The sequence below is a fragment of the Patagioenas fasciata genome, chromosome 20 (assembly GCF_037038585.1).
Source record: "Patagioenas fasciata isolate bPatFas1 chromosome 20, bPatFas1.hap1, whole genome shotgun sequence".
NCBI classification, from domain to species: domain Eukaryota; kingdom Metazoa; phylum Chordata; class Aves; order Columbiformes; family Columbidae; genus Patagioenas; species Patagioenas fasciata.
In genome coordinates, this window is record NC_092539.1 from 9,442,253 (window position 1) to 9,461,681 (window position 19,429).

The 19,429-nt window shown below is 57.6% G+C and overlaps 1 protein-coding gene across 2 annotated transcripts in view; it reads left to right on the forward strand.

Annotated features, from left to right (window-relative positions):
- Window positions 1-706: 706 nt before the first annotated feature.
- Window positions 707-19,429, forward strand: part of NOTCH1 (notch receptor 1) — a 42,637-nt gene continuing 23,914 nt past the window's right edge. For both annotated transcript variants that reach the window (XM_065853496.2, XM_065853497.2), the window contains exons 1-3: window positions 707-929; window positions 2,562-2,643; window positions 19,129-19,391. In XM_065853496.2, the coding sequence (XP_065709568.1) occupies window positions 872-929; window positions 2,562-2,643; window positions 19,129-19,391 (403 nt within the window). In that variant the 5' untranslated portion in view covers window positions 707-871. The remainder of the gene's footprint in view (window positions 930-2,561; window positions 2,644-19,128; window positions 19,392-19,429) is intronic.

The window sequence follows — 19,429 nt, forward strand, 5'->3', positions numbered from 1 at the left end:
GCTGCACTGCGGTCTTCAGGGGCTGCGTCGGGACCATGTGCAGGCTGCTTGGGGGGGTTGCACGGAGGTGGCCGGGGCTGCGCTGTGGCTCTGTGGTGTCTGCATGGGAGGGCTGTGCTGGAGCTGCAGTGGGGATGGGGAGCTGCATGGCAGGGTTGTGGGGACCACACGGTGGGGTGCACTGGGGGTTTCCAGTAGCTCCATGTGGATGCTGCATTGGGGTGTCCGATAGCTGCATGGGGGGCTGCACTGGGGGTATCCAGTAGCTGCATGTGGATGCTGCACTGGGGTGTCCGGTAGCTGCATGTGGATGCTGCACTGGGGTTTCCAGTAGCTCCATGTGGATGCTGCATTGGGGTGTCCGATAGCTGCATGGGGGGCTGCACTGGGGGTATCCAGTAGCTGCATGTGGATGCTGCACTGGGGTGTCCGGTAGCTGCATGTGGATGCTGCACTGGGATGTCCGATAGCTGCATGGGGGGCTGCACGGGGGCTCCCCGTGGGGCTGCGCACACCCCGCAGCCGCACTCCCGTCCCCTCCGTGGCGGGAAGGGGGTTCCCAGCGGCGGCCCCCCGGGCTGGGCAGGGAGGAGCGTCCCGTCCCGTCCCGTCCCATCCCGTGCAGTGCCGTGCCCGGCCGTGCCGCGGCGTCCCGCCCCGCGCCGTCCCGCCCCCCCCCCCGCCCTCCCGCCCGGCCCGGCCCGGCCCGCCGGGGCTGAGCAGCCGCGGGAGGCGCCGGCGCTCGGAGTCGCTGTGCTCGGCGCTGGGGCGCGGTGTGTCTGGGGTTCCCGGCGGGGCAGCGCGATACCGGCACCGGCTCGGCCGAGGCCCCGCGGATCTATGCGGCTGTGAGCGGCGGGAGCAGAGCGGGATGGAGCGGCTCCTGGCCCCCGGCCTCCTGGTGCTCCTGCTGCCCGCCCTGACGCGAGGTGAGCGCCGCCGCCACGGGCCCCGGAGCGGCCGCCCCGGAGCCCGGCAGGAAGTTTGTTGAGAGCGGGGCCGGGCGCGGCGGGGGTCCCGGTCCCGGCTGGGCTCCGTGGGGCACCGCGGGCACTCGAGCGCGGCGCCGTCGGGGGGTCCGGGACGCGAGTTCCCCGTGGGAACCGGGACTCGGTGTCGCGGGATGCCTGGGAACCGAGCTCAGTTCCCGCGGGGGAACCGGAGCTCGGCGCCGCCGGGGGAAGCGGGGCCGGAACCGTGGGGGGAGCGGGGCTCGGCACCGCGGGGGGGTCAGGGAGGCCGGACCGCGGGGGGGCTGGGGCTCCGCGTCCCGGAGGAGGTGGCGGGGCAACGGCGCTCGCGGCCGCCGGGAACCGGAGCTCGGTACCGGGGGGTGCTGCGGGGAGCTGCGCTCGCTGCCGTTGGGGGAACCGGAGCTCGGTACCGCGGGAACCGGAGCTCGGGACGGGCTCGGCGTGCAGGGCGGGCGCGCTCCTGCCTGTTGTTCTGCGAGAGCTTTTGACCGTTTTGCAAATTTTTCTCGGTTTCCTGTTTCTTGAAAGTCAGCCGGGTCTCCTCCGGGGCCCCCCCCGGCGCCGGCCCCGGGGCGGGTCCGGGTGCTTCGCCGCAAAGCGCTGGGCGACTGTCGGGGCCGGGGAGAAGAGCCCTAAAAGTGGCCCGGAGGTGCGGGGCGGAGCGGGGAGCAGCGCGTCGCGGGGGGCCGGGGCCCTGCGATGCACCCCCCGAATCGGGACCGAGCGAGCAGCCTCCTCCGGAGCAGGAGTATCCTGGGAGGATTTTGGGAAAGGAAGGCAGCGGGGTTGCCCTCAACCCGCTCCGCAGCACGGCAGCACGGGCTGAGAGCCATGTCTGGCACCCGGCCCCTCGGAGGCAAAGTTTGCAGAAAGTTGTGCCCAGCACCCCGCTCCATCCCCCGTGGGACACGCGGGGCTGGGGACAGAGTCTTGAGCGCTGCGGGGTGTCCCCGGGGTGCCCGGGGCTCGGAGGCCGTCCGGGGGACAAGTTTGGTTCTGGCGGTGACGGTGAGAAGCTGGAATCGCTCAGAGTGAAACTGCTCTGGCTGCACACACGTGTCGCAGAACCAGTTACCGTGAAGAGCGAGCAGGGCAGAGAAGGGGAAGAGGGAGCCAGGGTGGAAATCGGAAGCGATTCTGGTACTTTCAGCAAGTTGCTGTGGTAACTGTGCAGAATTTGGCTCTGAGGGCCAGACAATGAAACCTTTACTCATAACAAGTTGTGATGGGCCACTCATTTCATTACTGAGTTAGTGGTAACTAATGGGCCCTCGGGCGCGTGGTTTTTCCCAAATGGCATTTGTCACTCAAGGACCTGCTCTGGGGTTTCTCTCTGTCAGTCCTCCTGCTGGAGGAGAAGGCAGAGCCTACTTTCAAGCCCACCCTGAGTTTATTTTTAGGTGAGCCTCTCTGTGCTGGGGCCATGTGGTCCCTGCTCACCTCCATCACCCTGCAGCCCCCATCTCCCTAGGCTGCTCTGAGGGTGTCGTGGAGCCCGTCCCTGGTCCAGGTGACACTAGGGGATGCAGCCCCCCCCGCTGCCACCCGGGACCTGTGCTGTAGCTAACACTTCCCTTCTGTTTGCAGGTTTACGGTGCACACAGCTTGCTGAATCCTGCCTCAACGGGGGCAAGTGTGAAACTTTTCTCAACGGGACAGAGGTGTGCCAGTAAGTATGGAGGAGCCAGAGGATTTTCATCTCCCCCGACCAAAGTATTGACATGCATGTTGACTTTGCTTTGAAGGCTCTGGATTTAATAGGGCAAGATGCGTTTTCTTTCCTTGAGTGGCAAGAATAACCTGCTCGTGTAGGAGTCGCTGCGAGTTTGGCAGGATCGGGCTTTGTTCCTAGCTGGGTGGAAAAACATGGGCAAAGGGCCATGTTTTGCTGGTATTAACCTATGTAGACTGCCCTGCTGATGGAGCAGGAGGTAGGGCCAGCCCACGGCGCTCGTTGGACCGTCGGGCAGGGAGGCAGGCTGTCTGTCTGTCTGTCTTCCAGCTATTCCCTCCTGGCCCTGAAGCGTTGCCTTTCAGTCCCTTGCACCCTGGCAGTTTGTGGTGCGGTGTCCAGTACATCTCCAATAAACGTTCAAGAGGGATTTCATGGTGTGGCTCTGGCTGCTGGAGCTGCATGTTGATGTCCATGGGTCTGCGGGGCATCACCCGGGGGAGCAGGGCCACCTCCTCCCACAGCCGTGCTGGTGCCAAGCTGCGGTCCAGCCGGCGTTCCTGGCGGGCCCTGGCGCCCGGGCAGGAGCTTTCTCCAAGCCGATTGTGGGGGAACGGATGTGTAAAGCGTTGGGACTCTTTGAAGGACCAACCGACCCACCGCAGCGATGGCCGATTCACTCCAGGCTCCCAGGGAACAATAACCAAGAGAAATGAATAAGACTCCGGCTCCCTTTTTAAAACTATTCCATAAAAGAAATGTGAATGGGCAAGGCTCTGTTTTCCGGCCAGATTTCCCCTCTGCCTGTTGAACGTGGCCTGAGCTGAGAGCAGGCGGGGAGACGTTCCCACCCACCCCAAACTTCCAAATAGGAAGTCCTCGGAGGAGGAACCTGAAGGCATTTCCAATCCCAACCTGTTGAATGGCAGTTTCCCTTGACAATGTGTGTTGCTTTTTTGCAAATGCGCCTGGGTGCCGTTACTCTGCCCAGTAGCTGGGCACCTCCCGCCCCCTTCTCCAAGCTGAGCCCCCCAACCCTTTGGTGCAAATAAATCAGCAAATCAATCAGGCACATGAGCAATTTAATGGACAAAGGCTGGGTCCCTTTGTGAGCCACTAATGAATGCACGCCACTTTTTTTTGCACAGAAGCCCTTACCAACGCTTGACGCTCTAAATCTTGTTTTCTTTCATTCAAAGAGCGACAGCTGGGATTCGGTCGAAATTCGGCAGCTATTGTTAAGGGAGGCAGATTAATGCTGTGTGACTAATCATGTATGGCTTCCCAGAATGCCCAACCCTCCACCCCCTCCCCAACCTTACACCCCTCCTTTTCCTTGTGGTCATTCTTCCCTTTTTTTCTGAAGTCTCTGCAACTCCTGATTTACATTTCATGTACAGATGGTGATGGAATCTAATTAGATCTGATGTGTGCGAGCTCTATTTGATGGAAAAGCCTCCAAAGTAGGCTTGAGCTGGATTTTTTTTAAGGGAAAAAGTGAACTTTAAAGAACTTTTTCATTCTAGCTGTGAATAACCGCATCTCTCTTAGCTTCACGAGTGCATGTGAGTTATTTTTGCAGGAAGGCAAGGTGTGTGCCCTTGGTGTGTTAAAGCACTTGTCCCGTGCAGGGAACACTCCATGGGCGATGGGGGCAGATATTAGAGATACTGCTACACCGAAGGAGGTGTAACTTTCCAAGGCATCCAATAGCAGCTCGCAAAATCCTGGTTTTTCACTTGTTTGAATCTCTCTTTACGAGGAGTTTTGCTTCCAAGCTCCTTAAACAAAGCAGAGCCAAGAGCACAGATACCAGACGCAGCAAAGCTTGGCACTGCCCTTTGGCGCCTGCGTGAAATGCACCATTTTGGCTACTGGCCACATCTCTGCTCGGCCTGGCACTTAACAAAGTTTGGCCATAAAGCCCCATTGTGCTGCCCCCACAAATCCAATTAGAAAGTGGAGTGAAATAAATAGCGTACGAGGGAGACGCTACTCCAGCGGACGAGCGTCCCGGCGCTTGTGGCGGGAGAGAGCTCGTTGGGTTACGTGAAGACGACTCCGATAACACCAAACCCGAGTTATCAACCCTGTTACGGAAAGGGAATCGTCGGTGCGAGACGAGGAACTTTCTCTGCCTTTATTACTTTACAGCGCTAGTTTGTAGAACTCCAGGTGCCTTATCTTGCTTGTCCCTTTGCCAGGCAGTCCGGGGCGCGCGGGGCTGTAATTGAATGGAGAGGACTGAGCATTTGATCGGCGGGAGGGCTCGTGACAGAAGCGGCCTAATTAAGCCGCCTTTGGAGCTGCTTTTCCTCTTGGCAGGGGCAGCCGGGTCTTTCAGTGCTGGAAGAGCAGCAGAGTTTCGTGCATCGTGGAGGGACTCGGGGTGTCTCTGTCCCACGCGTGGCACTCGCACCGGATCTGGAGCTTTCAAAGGTCTCGTCTGCGGAGGGCTGGGACCAGCGGACGGTGGCTGATGCCGTGTTCCCTGTGTGGTTTCTCAGCGCTGGGGAGCTGGGGCTTTCCAGAAGAGTCACTCGCCCTCGATTAAGGCATTTTCCCAGGCAAAATGAGAAGGTTTTCCGAAAGATGGTTTTGTCTTCTAGTGATAGCTCCTAATTAGACTGTTGGATAACCATAGTTTTGAGTGGCATCCCTGCAAACGAGCGGGGCTGATTTTAGCTTGCTGTGCCATGTGACGTTTATTCCCAGGACCTCCCTTGCTCCGCTAGTTAAAAGCAGATGGCATGAAAGAGGGCTGAGTTTCCAACCCCGCTCCACCAGCCTTTCTCCATTAAAGTCTGCGCCTGGGTTGTCATACTCTTGCCTAGAGAAGCCAAAGGAAAAGAATAAGTTAAATTAATCACCAGGCTTGCGCTGGAAAAGGGGAAAAGTCAGTTTGCTAAAGTACTTCCTCTGTTTATGAATCAGCGCGGTGTTGTAGTTCAGCCGGGGCGATGGCTCCTGAGCCGGTGCCCATCGCCACCACCAGCTTCCACGGGCAGCGGGCCAGAAACCTTGGAAGAAACATTCAGAGGGGGACTGTAGTGGTAAGAGATGATTATTTTAGCTCAAAACTCTTTCGGGAGACAACCAGGAAGGCAGAGGAGGGATCTGAGCCCTGCAGTTCTCTGTGCCCTTCGAGTTATTCAACTGCTCAGTCATTGTTATCTCATTGTAAAGGGCGGAAGTTTTCTTCTGGTTTGGTTTTTTTTTTCTCATGTGCTTTAACCCAACGTTATTTCCATGAAATAATAACAAAGAAAAAAAATGCAGTCTCGGTGCTGGAGAGGAAGAGGGTGGAGTGTTGAACAATCACCCAGAGGAAGCTCTTAAAGAAGTAGCCGAGCCATGATTCAGCCATGTTGAGAACTCTCGATGGCTCTTTGAAGCCTGATCTCATTCTCGGAAAGAACAAGGTGGAAATGGGTAAAAGGGTAGATTAAAAATACAAAAGCATCACCTGTTGCAGATTCCAGTGGAAGGGGAGGGAAGCTTTGCTGAGGAGCCCAGCTGGTGAGGTCACGGGGACAGCAGCAGGACTTCTGATGTCTTTTCTAGAAGAATCTCCATTAATATCACTCTGCAAGGCGTCTTGATGGTTCTCAGTTGTCTCAGGTGGTCCCGCCGACTCCTGCTAACTTGCCTTGGGATTTTATTGGTTGGGCAGTGGTTTGTTGCTCGATTTTTCTCATGGCTTGGTACTTGAGATGGCCAGAGGGTTGTACTGCGTTTGGGCAGGGGCCAACGCAGGCGGCACTCAGGACATATCTTGGTAGGTCCCTCAGCAGTACCTGCAGCACAGAGATGAGCAGGAGACGTGGGGTGATGCTGCTGAGATGAGGTTGCCCAGGGGCTCCACAGCATCCAGAGGGGATGAGGCATCATTAGATAGAGTATGTTTTATTCCACCAAAATCTCTGACTTGCTGTCTGCCTACCTGTTGGAAGCCATGATGTGTCCATTTGTTCCAGCTGATCCTACACGCCCTGGTCTCACCTCCAAGGCTGTTGTGGTTTATTGTATGTAGCATGAGGGGGACATGCTTGGTCATTGCAAGGCCAAGCTATTCACCAATTAAGGGCTTGGATAACATAATCAGCAGGCAGTTAGCAAGTTTTAAAATAACATTGTTTGGAAATGAACCTGCTTTTTCCAGGCCCGGAGGTGTGCTGACCCTTGTTTTGCTCGTGTTGGTAGGTGTCCTGAAAGGTAACAGCATGTGTACATGAGTGGAATGTGGAATTTATAGACCATCAGCGTGTTTAATGAGGGAGTAGCCTCGGGGTGCAGTTACCGAGGGCTGGTAAGCTCTGGATCTGGATGGAGACTTCATCATATTTAACCTGTTGCCAAACTCCGGGTGAAAGTTTTACACCATGTATTGGGGTTGTGGAGTGGAAGAGCCTCTGGGACACAATTTAAACCCCCCTGGGGAAGCAGACCTGCAGTGGGGTCTTGATTGAGTCCTGTCTCCATCCCAGGGGTGCAAAAGGTGTTTGTGGTCCATCTGCTGCACTGCAGGTGTGTGGCTTTGTGTCCAGCCAGCTCCTGCTGCTGCCATCTCCCAGGCCATCTATCCGCAGAAGGGCTCCGTCCTTCAGTGCCGGGTTCCTTGGCCAAAGATCTGGAATGAGCAGTAGGGATGCTACTCTGGTGTTCAGGGGAGACGTCACGTTATTGTTGCTTGGGTATCTCTGCTCAGAGCAGAGACGTGAGGGTCAGGGCTTTGGCACCACCAGTGTCAGCGGGGTCTGAAGGGCTTGAGAAGCTCCAGCTGTTAATAGTTTCTTTGCACATGTACTTAATAGCACAACTCTCTTTGCACATCTACTGTGTGTGATGTTGGGAAGCCTTTGCAGCACCTCGCCAGGTCTCAGTGACCCCAGCCCATGGCAGGTCCCACCTGCCTGCTTAGAGAGCCCCAGGACAGGTTGAGTTGCCCACCCGAGGACACCCCAGTCTTTACTTTACAATCTGAGCCTTGCTGGTGGAGCAGCTCGGTCCTGCTTCCAGCTGACCATCTGGCCAAGGTGTGACGGTGCCTGTTCAGACTTGTGCACCTTTGTCTGGACTTCACCTTCCTCTCTGAGCAGTGGTGCCTGCGCCCATTGCAGCTCCACCATCTACAGCTCCAGCATGTGTCCAGTGGGTCAGGTCACCTCCTCTCACCTCCCCATGTCGGTAGGTGCCCCACAGGCTGAGATCTGCAGTACGGCGTGGTGTTGGGGTTTCCACGTATGTCAAGTGAGGTCTGCTTGGTGTCTCGGTTTCCCTTCATGTGCTGTTGCTTATCTGAACATCAAACCCTGTCTTGGTGTGAGATGAAGCAGCACAACCTACGAGGTGCATCCTGGCTCGTGGAGGTGAATTAGGTGATGGAGATGCCCATTGGGAAATGCAGCGCTTGGTGTGAGCAGTGCAGGATTAGAACCATGCGAAGGGATTGGGGACAGGCAGAAGACATTTGGCTGGGCTGTATGGGGAGCTCTGCCCCAGAAAATAATATTTTCAGTTGGAAGGGACCTACAATGATCATCTAGCCCAACTGAAGGGGCAGCATCCTGCCCCGTGTGGAGTGGGCATCACTCGTGGCCGGTGATGTCCCACATCTGTGTCTGCAAAGGGCTGTTGGGAGCGTGACGCCGGTGGCACGGGAGCGGTGTGTGCCCTGGATGTGCGTCCCTCGCCCAGCAGGAATTAACGTCTGCTTCAGGCTTTCACCCGTCACATCCTCCCCTTCCCCCACTGCAGTCTGGAGTTAATATTGGAAAAGTCAGTTAAACAGTTAATGTTTAGGCCCTGGTTATTGGGCTCTTGCACTTTTCCAGCAAAGGGAGCAGAGTTGCATTTTAATGGGAAACTTTCACGCTCAGTCAAGTTGCAAAAATTTATTTGCGCAGAAGTCGTTTCTTTTAACAAGTTTTCACCCTAATTCCCTTCCCCAAAATCTGAATTTAATGGTATTTATATGGGAAATGGATTTATTAAGTTTTAATGATGGTATAATGTTGCCCTTATTTAATAGAAGGGGCAGGCAGCCTTGCGATGGGGGGTAGGGAGGGCTGGGTACCGGGAGCACCCGCGGGATGGGGAACCTGTTGCTTTGGGCTTGATCTAAAGTCAGTGTAGCTGTGAGTGGTGGTGCTGGGCTTTGCTGAGACCTCCGGAGCTGGGCAGGATCAGTCCCAGACTGTTGAAAGGGCTGAGCATTGCTGATTCCTCCTCATCCTCATCCGGAGCTCCTGGCACTATGTGACACTACCTGTGTCTGCTACAGCTGTCACCAAGAGGAGCAACCAAAGAAGGGTCTTCACTTTGTCACCTACTCTGTCCCATCAGCAGGGTGATGGGGACCCCAAGGACCTTACACTCCCCACCAGCATCACTGCCTGGGGGGCTGAGTGTTTGAGCATGCAGTGATTTATTTTAAGATGGAAATTATCTGCTGTCAATGAGCAGCTGTGGAGCAGAACACGTCCCCAGCCTTCCCGCCCCGTCGGTGCATCCTTGCACAGGGGGATCAGAAAAAGTCCCTCTCAAAGTCACTCCTGGCCAGTTAACCCCTGGAGTAGCCCCTCTCGGGGCAGGTGGGGAGTGTGGCTGTGGACAGTGGGATGTGCAGCGCTGCCGGCTCTCGTACCCGCTGCCCATCAGCCGCTCCAGCCCTGTGCAGCGGCTTCGGGCCGGGCTGGGAGAGTGACCCCACGGGGGAGCAGCCCGGGAGGAGGGGGGGGGCTCTCCCTGGCCCCTATTAAAATGTTAGACACAGACCTCCGAGTCAAAAGGCAGGGCGACAGACGGCCCTTTCACAGGGCCTGCTGCTCCCCACAAAAGGGGGGTTTCCAGGGGAGGGGGGCAGGAATGCGCGCTGCGGCTGGAGGGCAGAGCCGCCACCATTGTCCCCTCTCCCTCGGCGAGGGCGTCATGTTGACACAGGGATTTCTGCCGGCAAAAGGTGTCAGAGGCAGAGTCTTCCCTCCCTCCCTCCCTCCCTCCCTCCCTCCCTCGCCATTTCCTTGATTAAACTGAGCAGCAGCAGAAATGCCAGGATACAGATCCCAGGAGCAGATACCCGTCTGCTTGGGGGTGCTTTACATCCCTCAGGCTGCGGTTTCCAAGGGGGGGGGGGAGGTTTTTGTTGCTAATAACTGGTTTGGGGAGCTTTGCTTTGCTTGCAAAGAGAAACCAACAGCTTCGTGGCTGTGAGGTTGAGGGGAGGTGGATCCGTCGCTGTCCGTCCGTTGTCATCTTTGCCCGCTCACCGTCTCGCCGAAACAGCCCCGGTGTGAATTGCTCCGGCTTTCGGTGGGGTTTGTGCCGCGGGGACACCCATGTGCTCTGCAGAACCCCCCTCTCCTCCTGTTTATAAATATTGGAGCTAAATATAGCTTGTTTAAACTCTTGGTGGCTGTTCAGATCCTAATCTTAGGTTTTATGTTCAGGAATAGAAGAGTGGGATGGTGGGGTCACGCATGTCCCGGGTGGGAGTTTTCCATATTTGGCTCTCGGGCAGCGCAGTGTTTAGCCAGAACTTGGTTTGAGGGGGAAAAGGAGAAAAATAATGAGAGTTCATCATCACTGCGTGAGATGGTGACACCGTGTGCGTGCCAGAGCTCCCGGAGCAAGGGAGTGAAACTGCCCTGCACAGGCAGCAAGTGTGGGCAGAGCGGGTGAAAACGGGCGTTTACCCCAAAAGTGATGGGGAAGGGAGGGTGCCCTCAGTTCCAATAGTGCTGGGCTGGCAGGTGGCCTGGGGAGGTGGAAATTCCTCATCTCCCCCAAATTCCGACTTTTCCATCTGCTGCCTTAAAGAATGAAACATTTTTAAAGGGAAAGCAGAAGTGAAAAATCAAAACAGGGAGCAGTTGCAGTGGGTGCTTTCGAATGCCAGAGCTGCTGGGCAACACCGTGGAGGAAAAGAGCTGGGGAACTTCATGGTGTCCAACCGGCACATCAGTCACTGGTGCGGGCTCGTGCTTGGCGACCTGTCCCAGGGTGCTTGTCCCTGCCCCGGGGTGCTTGTCCCTGCCTTATGGGTGGGCAGTGGGACCATTGCCAGCCTTAGCCAGGTTGTGTTCCCTGGGGATGCTCCACTGGAAGCACATCCTTCATGGTCACCCCATCAACGGGCTCCTTCAAGAGAAGGAGCGGGATGAGCGGGAGAGCAGAGCTCAGCAGTCGCTCCCGCAGACAATGGGGCTGTGCGGATTTACACCAGCAGAGGATATGAAAAACATTAACTGGGGGAGGAAAACAAAAATATTTCATAGCAGCCATTGTTGAGGGTGGGAATGAGGCGAGTTTTGTCTTGGTCTCTTCCTTCGACATCTTTCATGTTTATTGTGAATGAAGCTCCATTGAAAGGCAGCTCCTTCCCAGGTAGCTGGTTACCACCCCGTGAATAGCCTGGCCACTTTGCTTAGTAATGGGATTATATTGTTTTTCATTACAATGGGAACTTTGATTCCCAAACTGTCCTGACTAATGTCTGCTTAAGAAACAAAGCCATTTTTTCCCCTTTCTGCTCTGTGCTAGTAGGAGGAATAGAGCTCTAGCACGTCTTTCCCCACTCCCGTCCATGCTTTGGGAATTCCTTTAGTTTCTCTCCAGATGAAAGTCTGGGTCTTAAAATCTCAATTAGATGGCTTGGGCTAGGTCAAAAATGAAGTGGAACAAAAAAAACACATCAAAGACTTCGGATTGCACTTTGCTTTTTTTAATTAAACAAGACTGGAGATCTGCTCTTGCTTTATTAACCTGATGTCACTTGAAGTAACCCGCTGCTTTGCCAACCACCCTCCCTGTGTGAAACTCTGTTTTTTTCCCAGGCTGGTGTCCCGGTGTGTTTAATAAAGCAGGGCTTGGATGGAACTTTGTTAAAAAAACCACCAGTTTGGTCTAGCGCTGGTTTTTGGTGCTGGGAGACGCGTCGCGGCTGCCGGGGGTGTTTGTGGGGCTGTGCTGGCGCCGGGGCCGGCGGGAGCTTTGGGGTGCATTGGCTGGCCAGGGTGCCCCACACGGGTGAGGGGGAGCTCTGTCTGCTCCGCCTGGGCTCTCCTGGGAGCTGTGGTGAAGCCTTTGGTTTCTTAACGGACTCATGTGCCAGAAACCACAGAGCCAAGCTGCAGGTGAGACGCGGTGAGCCCGGCTGTGCCCGCTGCCAGGAGGGAGCTTGAGCATCCCCCCAGCAGCCCCTGCAAGTGCAGGGGGCACCCTCTGCCACCCCCTCCTCCCCAGGGAGGTGATGGCAGTGTCTGAAAGTGTTCCACATCTCCCTGCACCCATCCTCCTCCAGCTGGGCCACCCGGAGCATGGTGACAATGCTGCAGCAGGAGATGGGACTGGGGTGCAGGATGCTGAGCTCTGCTTTCCCAGCTGGACAGGTTTCCAAGCTTGTCTGCCTTCCTCTGGCTCTGGAGCACATTCCTGTGCTCGGTGGGGTGTTTCTGGGGTGGGCTGACCCCGGGTAGGCAGTCGGACACACCTGTTGTCCCTGATAATGCTCCGTGCAGGAACACGGGAGGCGTTGAATGAAATAAGATGGAATGGGAAGATGGAATAAGAAGCGGACCTCTCAGTGACATGGAGACATCCCCGAGCACCGGCCCTTTCTCTGGTTGGACTGGAGCTGCGGGAGATCTGAGTCTCTCGGGCTGGCACCGAGCAAACGTGTCTTAGGGGGAAGGGTGTAACTCCAGGAGAGAGCTGGGGTGGTGCTCCTGGGCTGTGCCAGCCGGGAAGCCACTGGCACAACTGGAAAAGTGACTCTTGTGCGTGGATGTCTGATGGCAAGCCAGCTAACGCCCAGGCTCTGCCGCTGCTGGGGCTGTGGAAGGAGGTGGTTGTGGTTCCCGGTTGTAAGCCCAAGGATGATGGTGACCCTGAGAGGTGTGGGGACGATAGGACAGGGTCTTGTCACCGCTCTGCAGCCAGGAGCAGCGTGTGGTGGCTGTGGTCCTGTGTGTGGCTAAGGGAGGCTCAACTGCTGGCTATTTCTCCTTCCCTGTTTTGTTGCCAGCAAACACATGAAATGCCAGCGTCCTGCTCACATTTGGCCGCTTACTTTGCTCCGTGGAGTCCAGACCGGGCTGGCACAGGTGTCTGCTTGGTCACACAGTGTGTTTGCTGGTGTCGAGGGCTCTGTGGGTGTGATGGTCCCTCACTGGGGACCCTCTGCACCACGCAAGGTCACAGTCATGGTTTCTGAACCACCTCTTCATTGGGGCAGCTTTGCCAGGGACTCTGGGGTGCAGCGAGGGTGGCTCATTTGGGGTGGCTGCCCTGGGCCATGGGTACCGCAGGGCAGAGAGCGCATTCCCCCAGGCCAGCCCGGGGATGGGTGTCGCGGTGGGGGCTGTTCCCCCAACAGGGGACACCCCGCACCCAGCGCCTGGGTTTGCCGCTGCCGCAGAGGCAGCGGGGACTCTCCTGGCCCCATTAGTTTCAAGTGCCCCCAAAACGGGGCTTGAATAAAGACCTGAGCTGCCCTTCCTCAGCTTTCCCACGGTGCTCGTACCTTGGGGAAAACAACCACGGCCGTTTATGCTTCCAGCAGATGAGGGTGAGGAAGAGGTTATGTGATAGCAGCGCAGATAAGAGGCGGCCTGGACGTGGGGCCAGCGGCTGCGATGGGGCTCCCCGCCAGCCCCCCATCCCCTCCCACAGCATGGGGGCTGCCCCCTGGACCTGTCCCCCTGTGGGATGGGGATGGGGGACAGCCCCTGCGTGTCTGGTGGCCGTGTTTCAGCTTACACCTGGTTTTCATTTTGCTCGTTGGTTTATTTTGTACATTTTAAGCCCAAGGTGGGTTTTACCTCCGCATCATCCCCCCCGCACCTCTGAACCCCCCCCAGGCCCCGAGCTGTGCTTGTGCAGGGCTGACGCATCCCGAATTTGAACAAAGCTCCCGTGCCGCCGTGCGGGAGCCGTGCCGGGGCGGGCTGGGCTGCGGGAGCGCCTGGGTGTCATCTGTGCTGGCCGTGGCAGATGGCAGCTTAGCACAGAAAGGAAAACAGTCTTGGGTCAGAGGTCGCAGAAACATCTGCCTCGGGATGCTTTCAGTGCCCGCATTGCTGCGGAGGGACAAAACCTGTTGCTGGTGGGTTGGAGGAAAAGCCTCGCGCGCTGCGAGCAGGGAGGGAGCGAACAAAGGGCCAGCAGCGCGCGGAGCTGCGTGCACGGAGCACCCGGTGTGGGGCTGCGGGGGCCGGGACGGGCACCCCAGCTCTCCCAGCACTGCTGGTGGGGCTGAGAGCTGCAGCGCTCGGGCAGCACGTGTGTAAAGCAAAGCGGGGGCAGTGGCACAGTAGCAGAGCCTGTGAGCTCTCCCGCGCTTCTGCATCTCACTCGTGCTTTGGGTTATATGATCTGCCGAGCTTTTCTGGAGCCCTGCTGAAATCTCTGCAGCGCTGGGCTGCAGTTTGTCACTCGTGGAGGATGTGCAGCAGACACAACAAATGCACGTGCCCACACCGAGCTTATCCAGATGTGGCCTGGGCTCGGTGCTGGGAGTGGGGTGGGAAACTGGGGGCTGCTGTTCCCATTCCCAGGCCATCCCCAGGGACTTGCTGTCTGACCTTGGACGAGGCCTTCTCCGTCACCCTTCACATCGCCCATGAATCACGGCGGAGATTTATGGGTCGGGAGCGCGGTGCATTATTAACTGCGCCTCCCCCCTCGCAGTGGTTTGCGCGGGTGCTCGCTCAGGGCCGGCGTGGAGGGGGAAGATGCGTCGCAGCCTGGTTTCATGGGAATCCAGCCCCAGCCTCTGCCTGACCCCCCGAAACAAAAAGCCACTTGGATGTACCACAGCTCCAGACGCTCAAGGGCTGTAAATCGGTGTGTTCACACCTGCAAGGAGCTCGTGCAGCATCCCCATCTGCAGGGATGGGGACCAGCTGCTGCATCGCTGTCCCCTCTCCTGCCTGGGGCCTCGGTGACAGCCCCAGTCCCTTGGTTAGGTCACGTAGGAAACATCCTAGAAGTGAATAGTCTGTTCTGACCTGCTCCTTGTGCCGGGACGGTGCTGGGAGTGGGAGCATTGGGCTCAGCCATCACCGGGGTTGGGGTCTGTCACCCTCCATCACTGTATACAACGGCAGGGTGGGTCGTGGCTGGAGGGTTTGGTGCCTCTTCAGCAGGTTAATGAGTTAACAGAAACGTTTCTCAGCTGTGTGCTCAGGGGAGGGAGAGACACCAATGTTTTTAGCCCTTGCTGTGTCACGCGTGGGGCTGGGAGCGCGGCCGCGCTGGCCTCTCCGGGGATTTCATGGGAGCTCCTTGGGAGCTCGGCCGCCTTTCACCACCTCAAAGCTGGTTTCTAATGGCCCTTTGGAGCTGTTTTGCTCCTGGAGCACCCACCCTGTCCTCTGCCAACACATATATATATATGTATATAATTAAAGCATAGCTTTAATGTCTCTTATGCTAATTTCCTTGAGCTGCCTGGGGTTTGGTTTGGGTAGCCCTCGCTTGGGAAATGCCAAAGGAAAAACCACAGGGTGATGTTCACCTGGCTGAGCCCACGGGGACGCCGCATCCTCCGTGTCTGCTCACCTGGGAACCCTGACGCCACCACCCACTGGTATGTTTTTTACGGAAAATAAAGCTTAGCTCCTTGGGCTGAACTTTAGGAGAGGTTTTTAGGCCCTGGAGAATTAGGTGGATGCATGATGAGGTTGCAGCACGGCTGTGAGCTGAACCTGGCTCTGCTGAATCCAGCCTTTCCAGACCTAGGAGAGGTGAAAAATAACTACGTCTTGGGCTGGCCTTATTCTTCACCTGGTTTTTGATCTCTTGCTTTGCATGAGAGGCTTGTCTTCAGGCTTTCGTCTGCAGCCTGGACTCTCTAAAGCTGTTGTGGTTGCTGGGTTTTTAAATGCAGCTCCAGAGTCTCCGGCTGTGAGTGAGCCCTGGGTCCTATGCCGGGGGGAAACAGTGACATTCATCCCGTGGCTTCAGTCTGCAGCCATTCCCTGCTTCGTTTCAGACTTGCTGTTGCAAATATGGGCACGATCGCATCATTCCTGTGCAGAAGCATCTGTGGATGCTGCAGGAGCAATGTTGAAGCCACCAGGTGCAGAGCTGCTGTGGGCACATCCCGGGCGCTGCCACTCGCGAGTAGGGGTGTTTGGTGTCCTTGTTTCGTGCTCTTGCTGAGCAGGATTGTCACTGTCACAAGAGCCGTATCCCGAGCGGCAGACAGAGCTTTGCTTTGATACCTGGAATGAGATTGAGATGCCTTAGAAAGCGCGAGGAGGAGTTTGAGAGGGCTCCCCGAGCCGGGAGCTGGCGCTGTGTGTGTGACAGGTCTGTGAGGGCCGTCCCCATCCCTGCTGTGGTTGGGATTCGGGAATCGCTGGGTATCCACAGCACGTCTGTGTTGCACAGATGCAAACGCCTCTGTGGGTTATAGTAGGGACCATACTGGATTTGTAGTGTGCCTGTGTTCTATTGCATTTTTTCTGAAGCGTTGCTTCACCGACACCGCTCAGTGGCTGGGAATACCCATCCCGCAGGGAGGAGGAATGCAGTTCACGAGTGTGCCCCGATCCTGCCTGCCCGTGTGTGCCCGTCGCCCAGCTCAGCCCCTTTGGCTGGGGCAGACCCGTGCCGAGCCCTTCATCGGTGTCTGCCGCACCCTCCGCTTGCTCCTTGAGCCGATTGTGTCCATAAACCAGCTCTTTAACAAATAGAAAGCCATTAAAAAGAAAAAATCTGCAAACTCCCCGAAACTTGAGGGCTTTCCTGAACCAAAAGGCTGGAGCAGCCCAGCTGGGTGGGGGCAGCCCCCAGCCCCCTGTGCCTTCAGGCAGGGGCTCCCTGCCCCCCCGGAGAGTTCCTCTAATCACTAATTAACCTCCTGGCTAATAACCATGCCCAGGCTCGGGCTGGGCTTCCCATCCATGAGCCGAAACCACCAGTTGCCGGCACTGAAATTGGAAATGGTCTGAACACTAATTGGGTGGGAGGGCTCTCGGCTCCGCGCCCCTTGCTCCAGCCTCATTTAAGCCTCGCAGTGCAGGAACCCCAATCCCAGCGATCGGCCCCGGGGTGCAGAGCATCACCGCCCGGCCCCGGCTGCCCGAGGCAGCACCGTCATAACCAAATCCCGCGCCGGGAGCCAAATCCCGCGCCGTGGCGGTTCCCGCGCGCTCGGTGGTTCCCGCGCTGCCCCGGGGCTCTTTGTCCAGCATCAATTTGTTTTTCTTATTCTTTTTTTTTTTTTTTTCATTCCGCCTTTTTCTCCCATTGGCGAATCTCCCGCCGCCCCCCCTGTCCAGGCAGCCGCTGGCAGGGCCCGGAGGATTGTTTTAAGAAAAAAAGCGTGTGTGGTGCGGGGAGAGAGGGGGGGAGCGCGGTGCATTTTAACAGATGACTGCACACTTGAGCGGTTTGCCGGCGGCGTGCCTGTGCCGGCCGGCCGGCCCCGCACAATGGTCCCTCTCAGGCGGCCGCGGCCCCCAGCCCCTCGCATTCCCCCGCGCGGGGCCGCGGCGCAGCCACCCAGAAGCGCCCATCGCCCCACGGCCGCGGCGTCCCGGGCTCGGAGCCGCCGGCGAGCCGGGCATCGGCCGCGGGCGCCGGCAGCTGCTCTGCCTCATTAGGATGCACACCTGCTCCCCGCCGCCCTTTGTGTGCCGAGCAGATGCCCTGATTTATTATTATACACATTTTCTTTTTCATTTGGCCTGGATAATGCCATCTCATTAACTCAAAATGTCTCCGAATCCTGACAAATTCTCACACAATCCCCAACAATGAAATCAGAATTGGGTTAAAAAAAAAAAAGTGGGGGGAAGAGGAGAGGGGGAAGCGGGGCTGAAACGCGGTCCTGCCGCCGGCACGGCGCGGCAAAGCACGGCGGCTGCGGGTTGAGCTGGCAGAGGATGGGGGTTTGCTGGCTCTGCTTCACCAGGGGGCCCCACATTCTTGTTTTGGGGTTTGTAGGTGGGTGGGGGTTGCAGTTGGTTCTCTCTGCAACATTCCCTGGGACCCCCTGCTTGCCTCAGGGGGGCTGCCTGCCACAGGAGCCTCGCAGCACCGTGCCCAAGGCTTGGGGACACAAGGTCCCACCAGTTTGGGTGGCGATGGTTGTGAGCTGAGCGCTGCGTGTCCCGCTCTGCTGCGGTGGCATTGGCATCGCGGTGCGGGACGGCAGCGGGACGGCGTTGCCTCGCTCCTCCCATGCCCCACTCGCAACAGCTGCTCGGCGCAGCCCAGCCAGGGTAGCAAATCTCCCTTTGGAAGCGGTGTAACGTGAGCAGAGCTGCTTGGGGACAAAACGCGCAGCATCTCGTGTTGCAGGCGCGATGCAAGAGATGCTGCACGGGAGGGTTTGTGCTGGGGAGGTGCTGGAGGGTCTTGTCCCCAGGATCTTCATTGAGTGTTGGGTGCCCACGGTCTCTCTATGCAGAGCTTTGCTCTGTCCTCCCTTTCCTGGGGGGCAGCTCCCCACTCTGCAGGGTCCTTTGCCAGCCCCATGTCCTGCTCAGCATTGCCAGGACTTGTCCTTGCAGCGTGTCCCCATCACCCCGGTCCTGCAGCAGGCAGTTGCTCCAGCCTTGTCGGCCGATGGTGACAGATGGTTGAGCCGGTGGCCGCATCAGGGGGCCATTTTCTCAGAGCCCCCACGCAGAGAGACGCGGCAGCCGGGGCCACTCATCCTTCCTTGCACAGGGTTTGTCATCAGGGAAGATCTCAGCTGGCTGCGAGGAGCAGGAATGTGTCCCACCTGTTACCAGCCAGCGCTGAGCCCGGGTTTGCGTTTGAGTGATTTCTTAGGATGGAGGAAGGATAAACATCACCCTGGTGGGGCAGGGACCAGTAAGCAGGGGGGGGGGCAGAAAAAGTGTGTTGTGATGAGAAGCAGGACGTCAGCACTGGAGGCTGCGGTTTTGCAAGTCGGCGCAGGCCCCTCGATGGGGGACGCCTTTGTTCCCAGCACCTCTTTCATCTTCCTCTTCTCAGCCCGGAGCAGCCGAGGCAGAGCCTGGCAATTGCTAAACCCACTGTGCTGGGATGCGGTGCAGGACTGGGCTCAGAGGGTGTTTATAGAGTCGCAGAATGGTTTGTGTTGAAGGGAAAATCAAAGCTCATCCAGTGCCACCCCTGCCATGAGCAGGGACATCTTCACCAGCTCAGGGTGCTCAGAGCCCCGTCCAGCCTGGCCTGGGATGTCTCCAGGGATGGTTCATCCACCACCTCTCTGGGCAGCCTGGGCCAGGCTCTCACCGCCCTCAGGGGGAAAAATTTCTTCCTTATGTCCATCCTGAATCTCCCCTCTTTTAGTTTAAAACTGGCACTCCTTGTCCTATTACTACAGACCCTGCTAAAAAGCCTGACCCCATCTTTCTTATTGGCTCTTTTTAAGTACAGAAACGCTGCAATAAGGTGTCCCCAGAGCCAGTCCCTGAGGTGGCTGGGTGTCCCCAACCCCTCAGGGCCAGTCCCACTGACACATCTTCCCCCTGCCAGGTGTAGCGGTGCCTACGTGGGTGAGCGGTGCCAGCTGCCCAACCCCTGCCTGAGCTCCCCCTGCAAGAACGCCGGCACCTGCACCCCGGTCGTGCGCGGCAGCACCGTGGACTACACGTGTGCCTGCCGCCTGGGCTTCACCGACGAGCTCTGCCTGACGCCCCGCGACAACGTCTGCATCAGCAACCCCTGCCGCAACGGGGGCACCTGCGACCTGCTGACGCTCAGCGAGTACAAGTGCCGCTGCCCGCCGGGGTGGTCAGGTGAGGGGGAGTCACCGCGGGGCATGGGGATGTGGTGA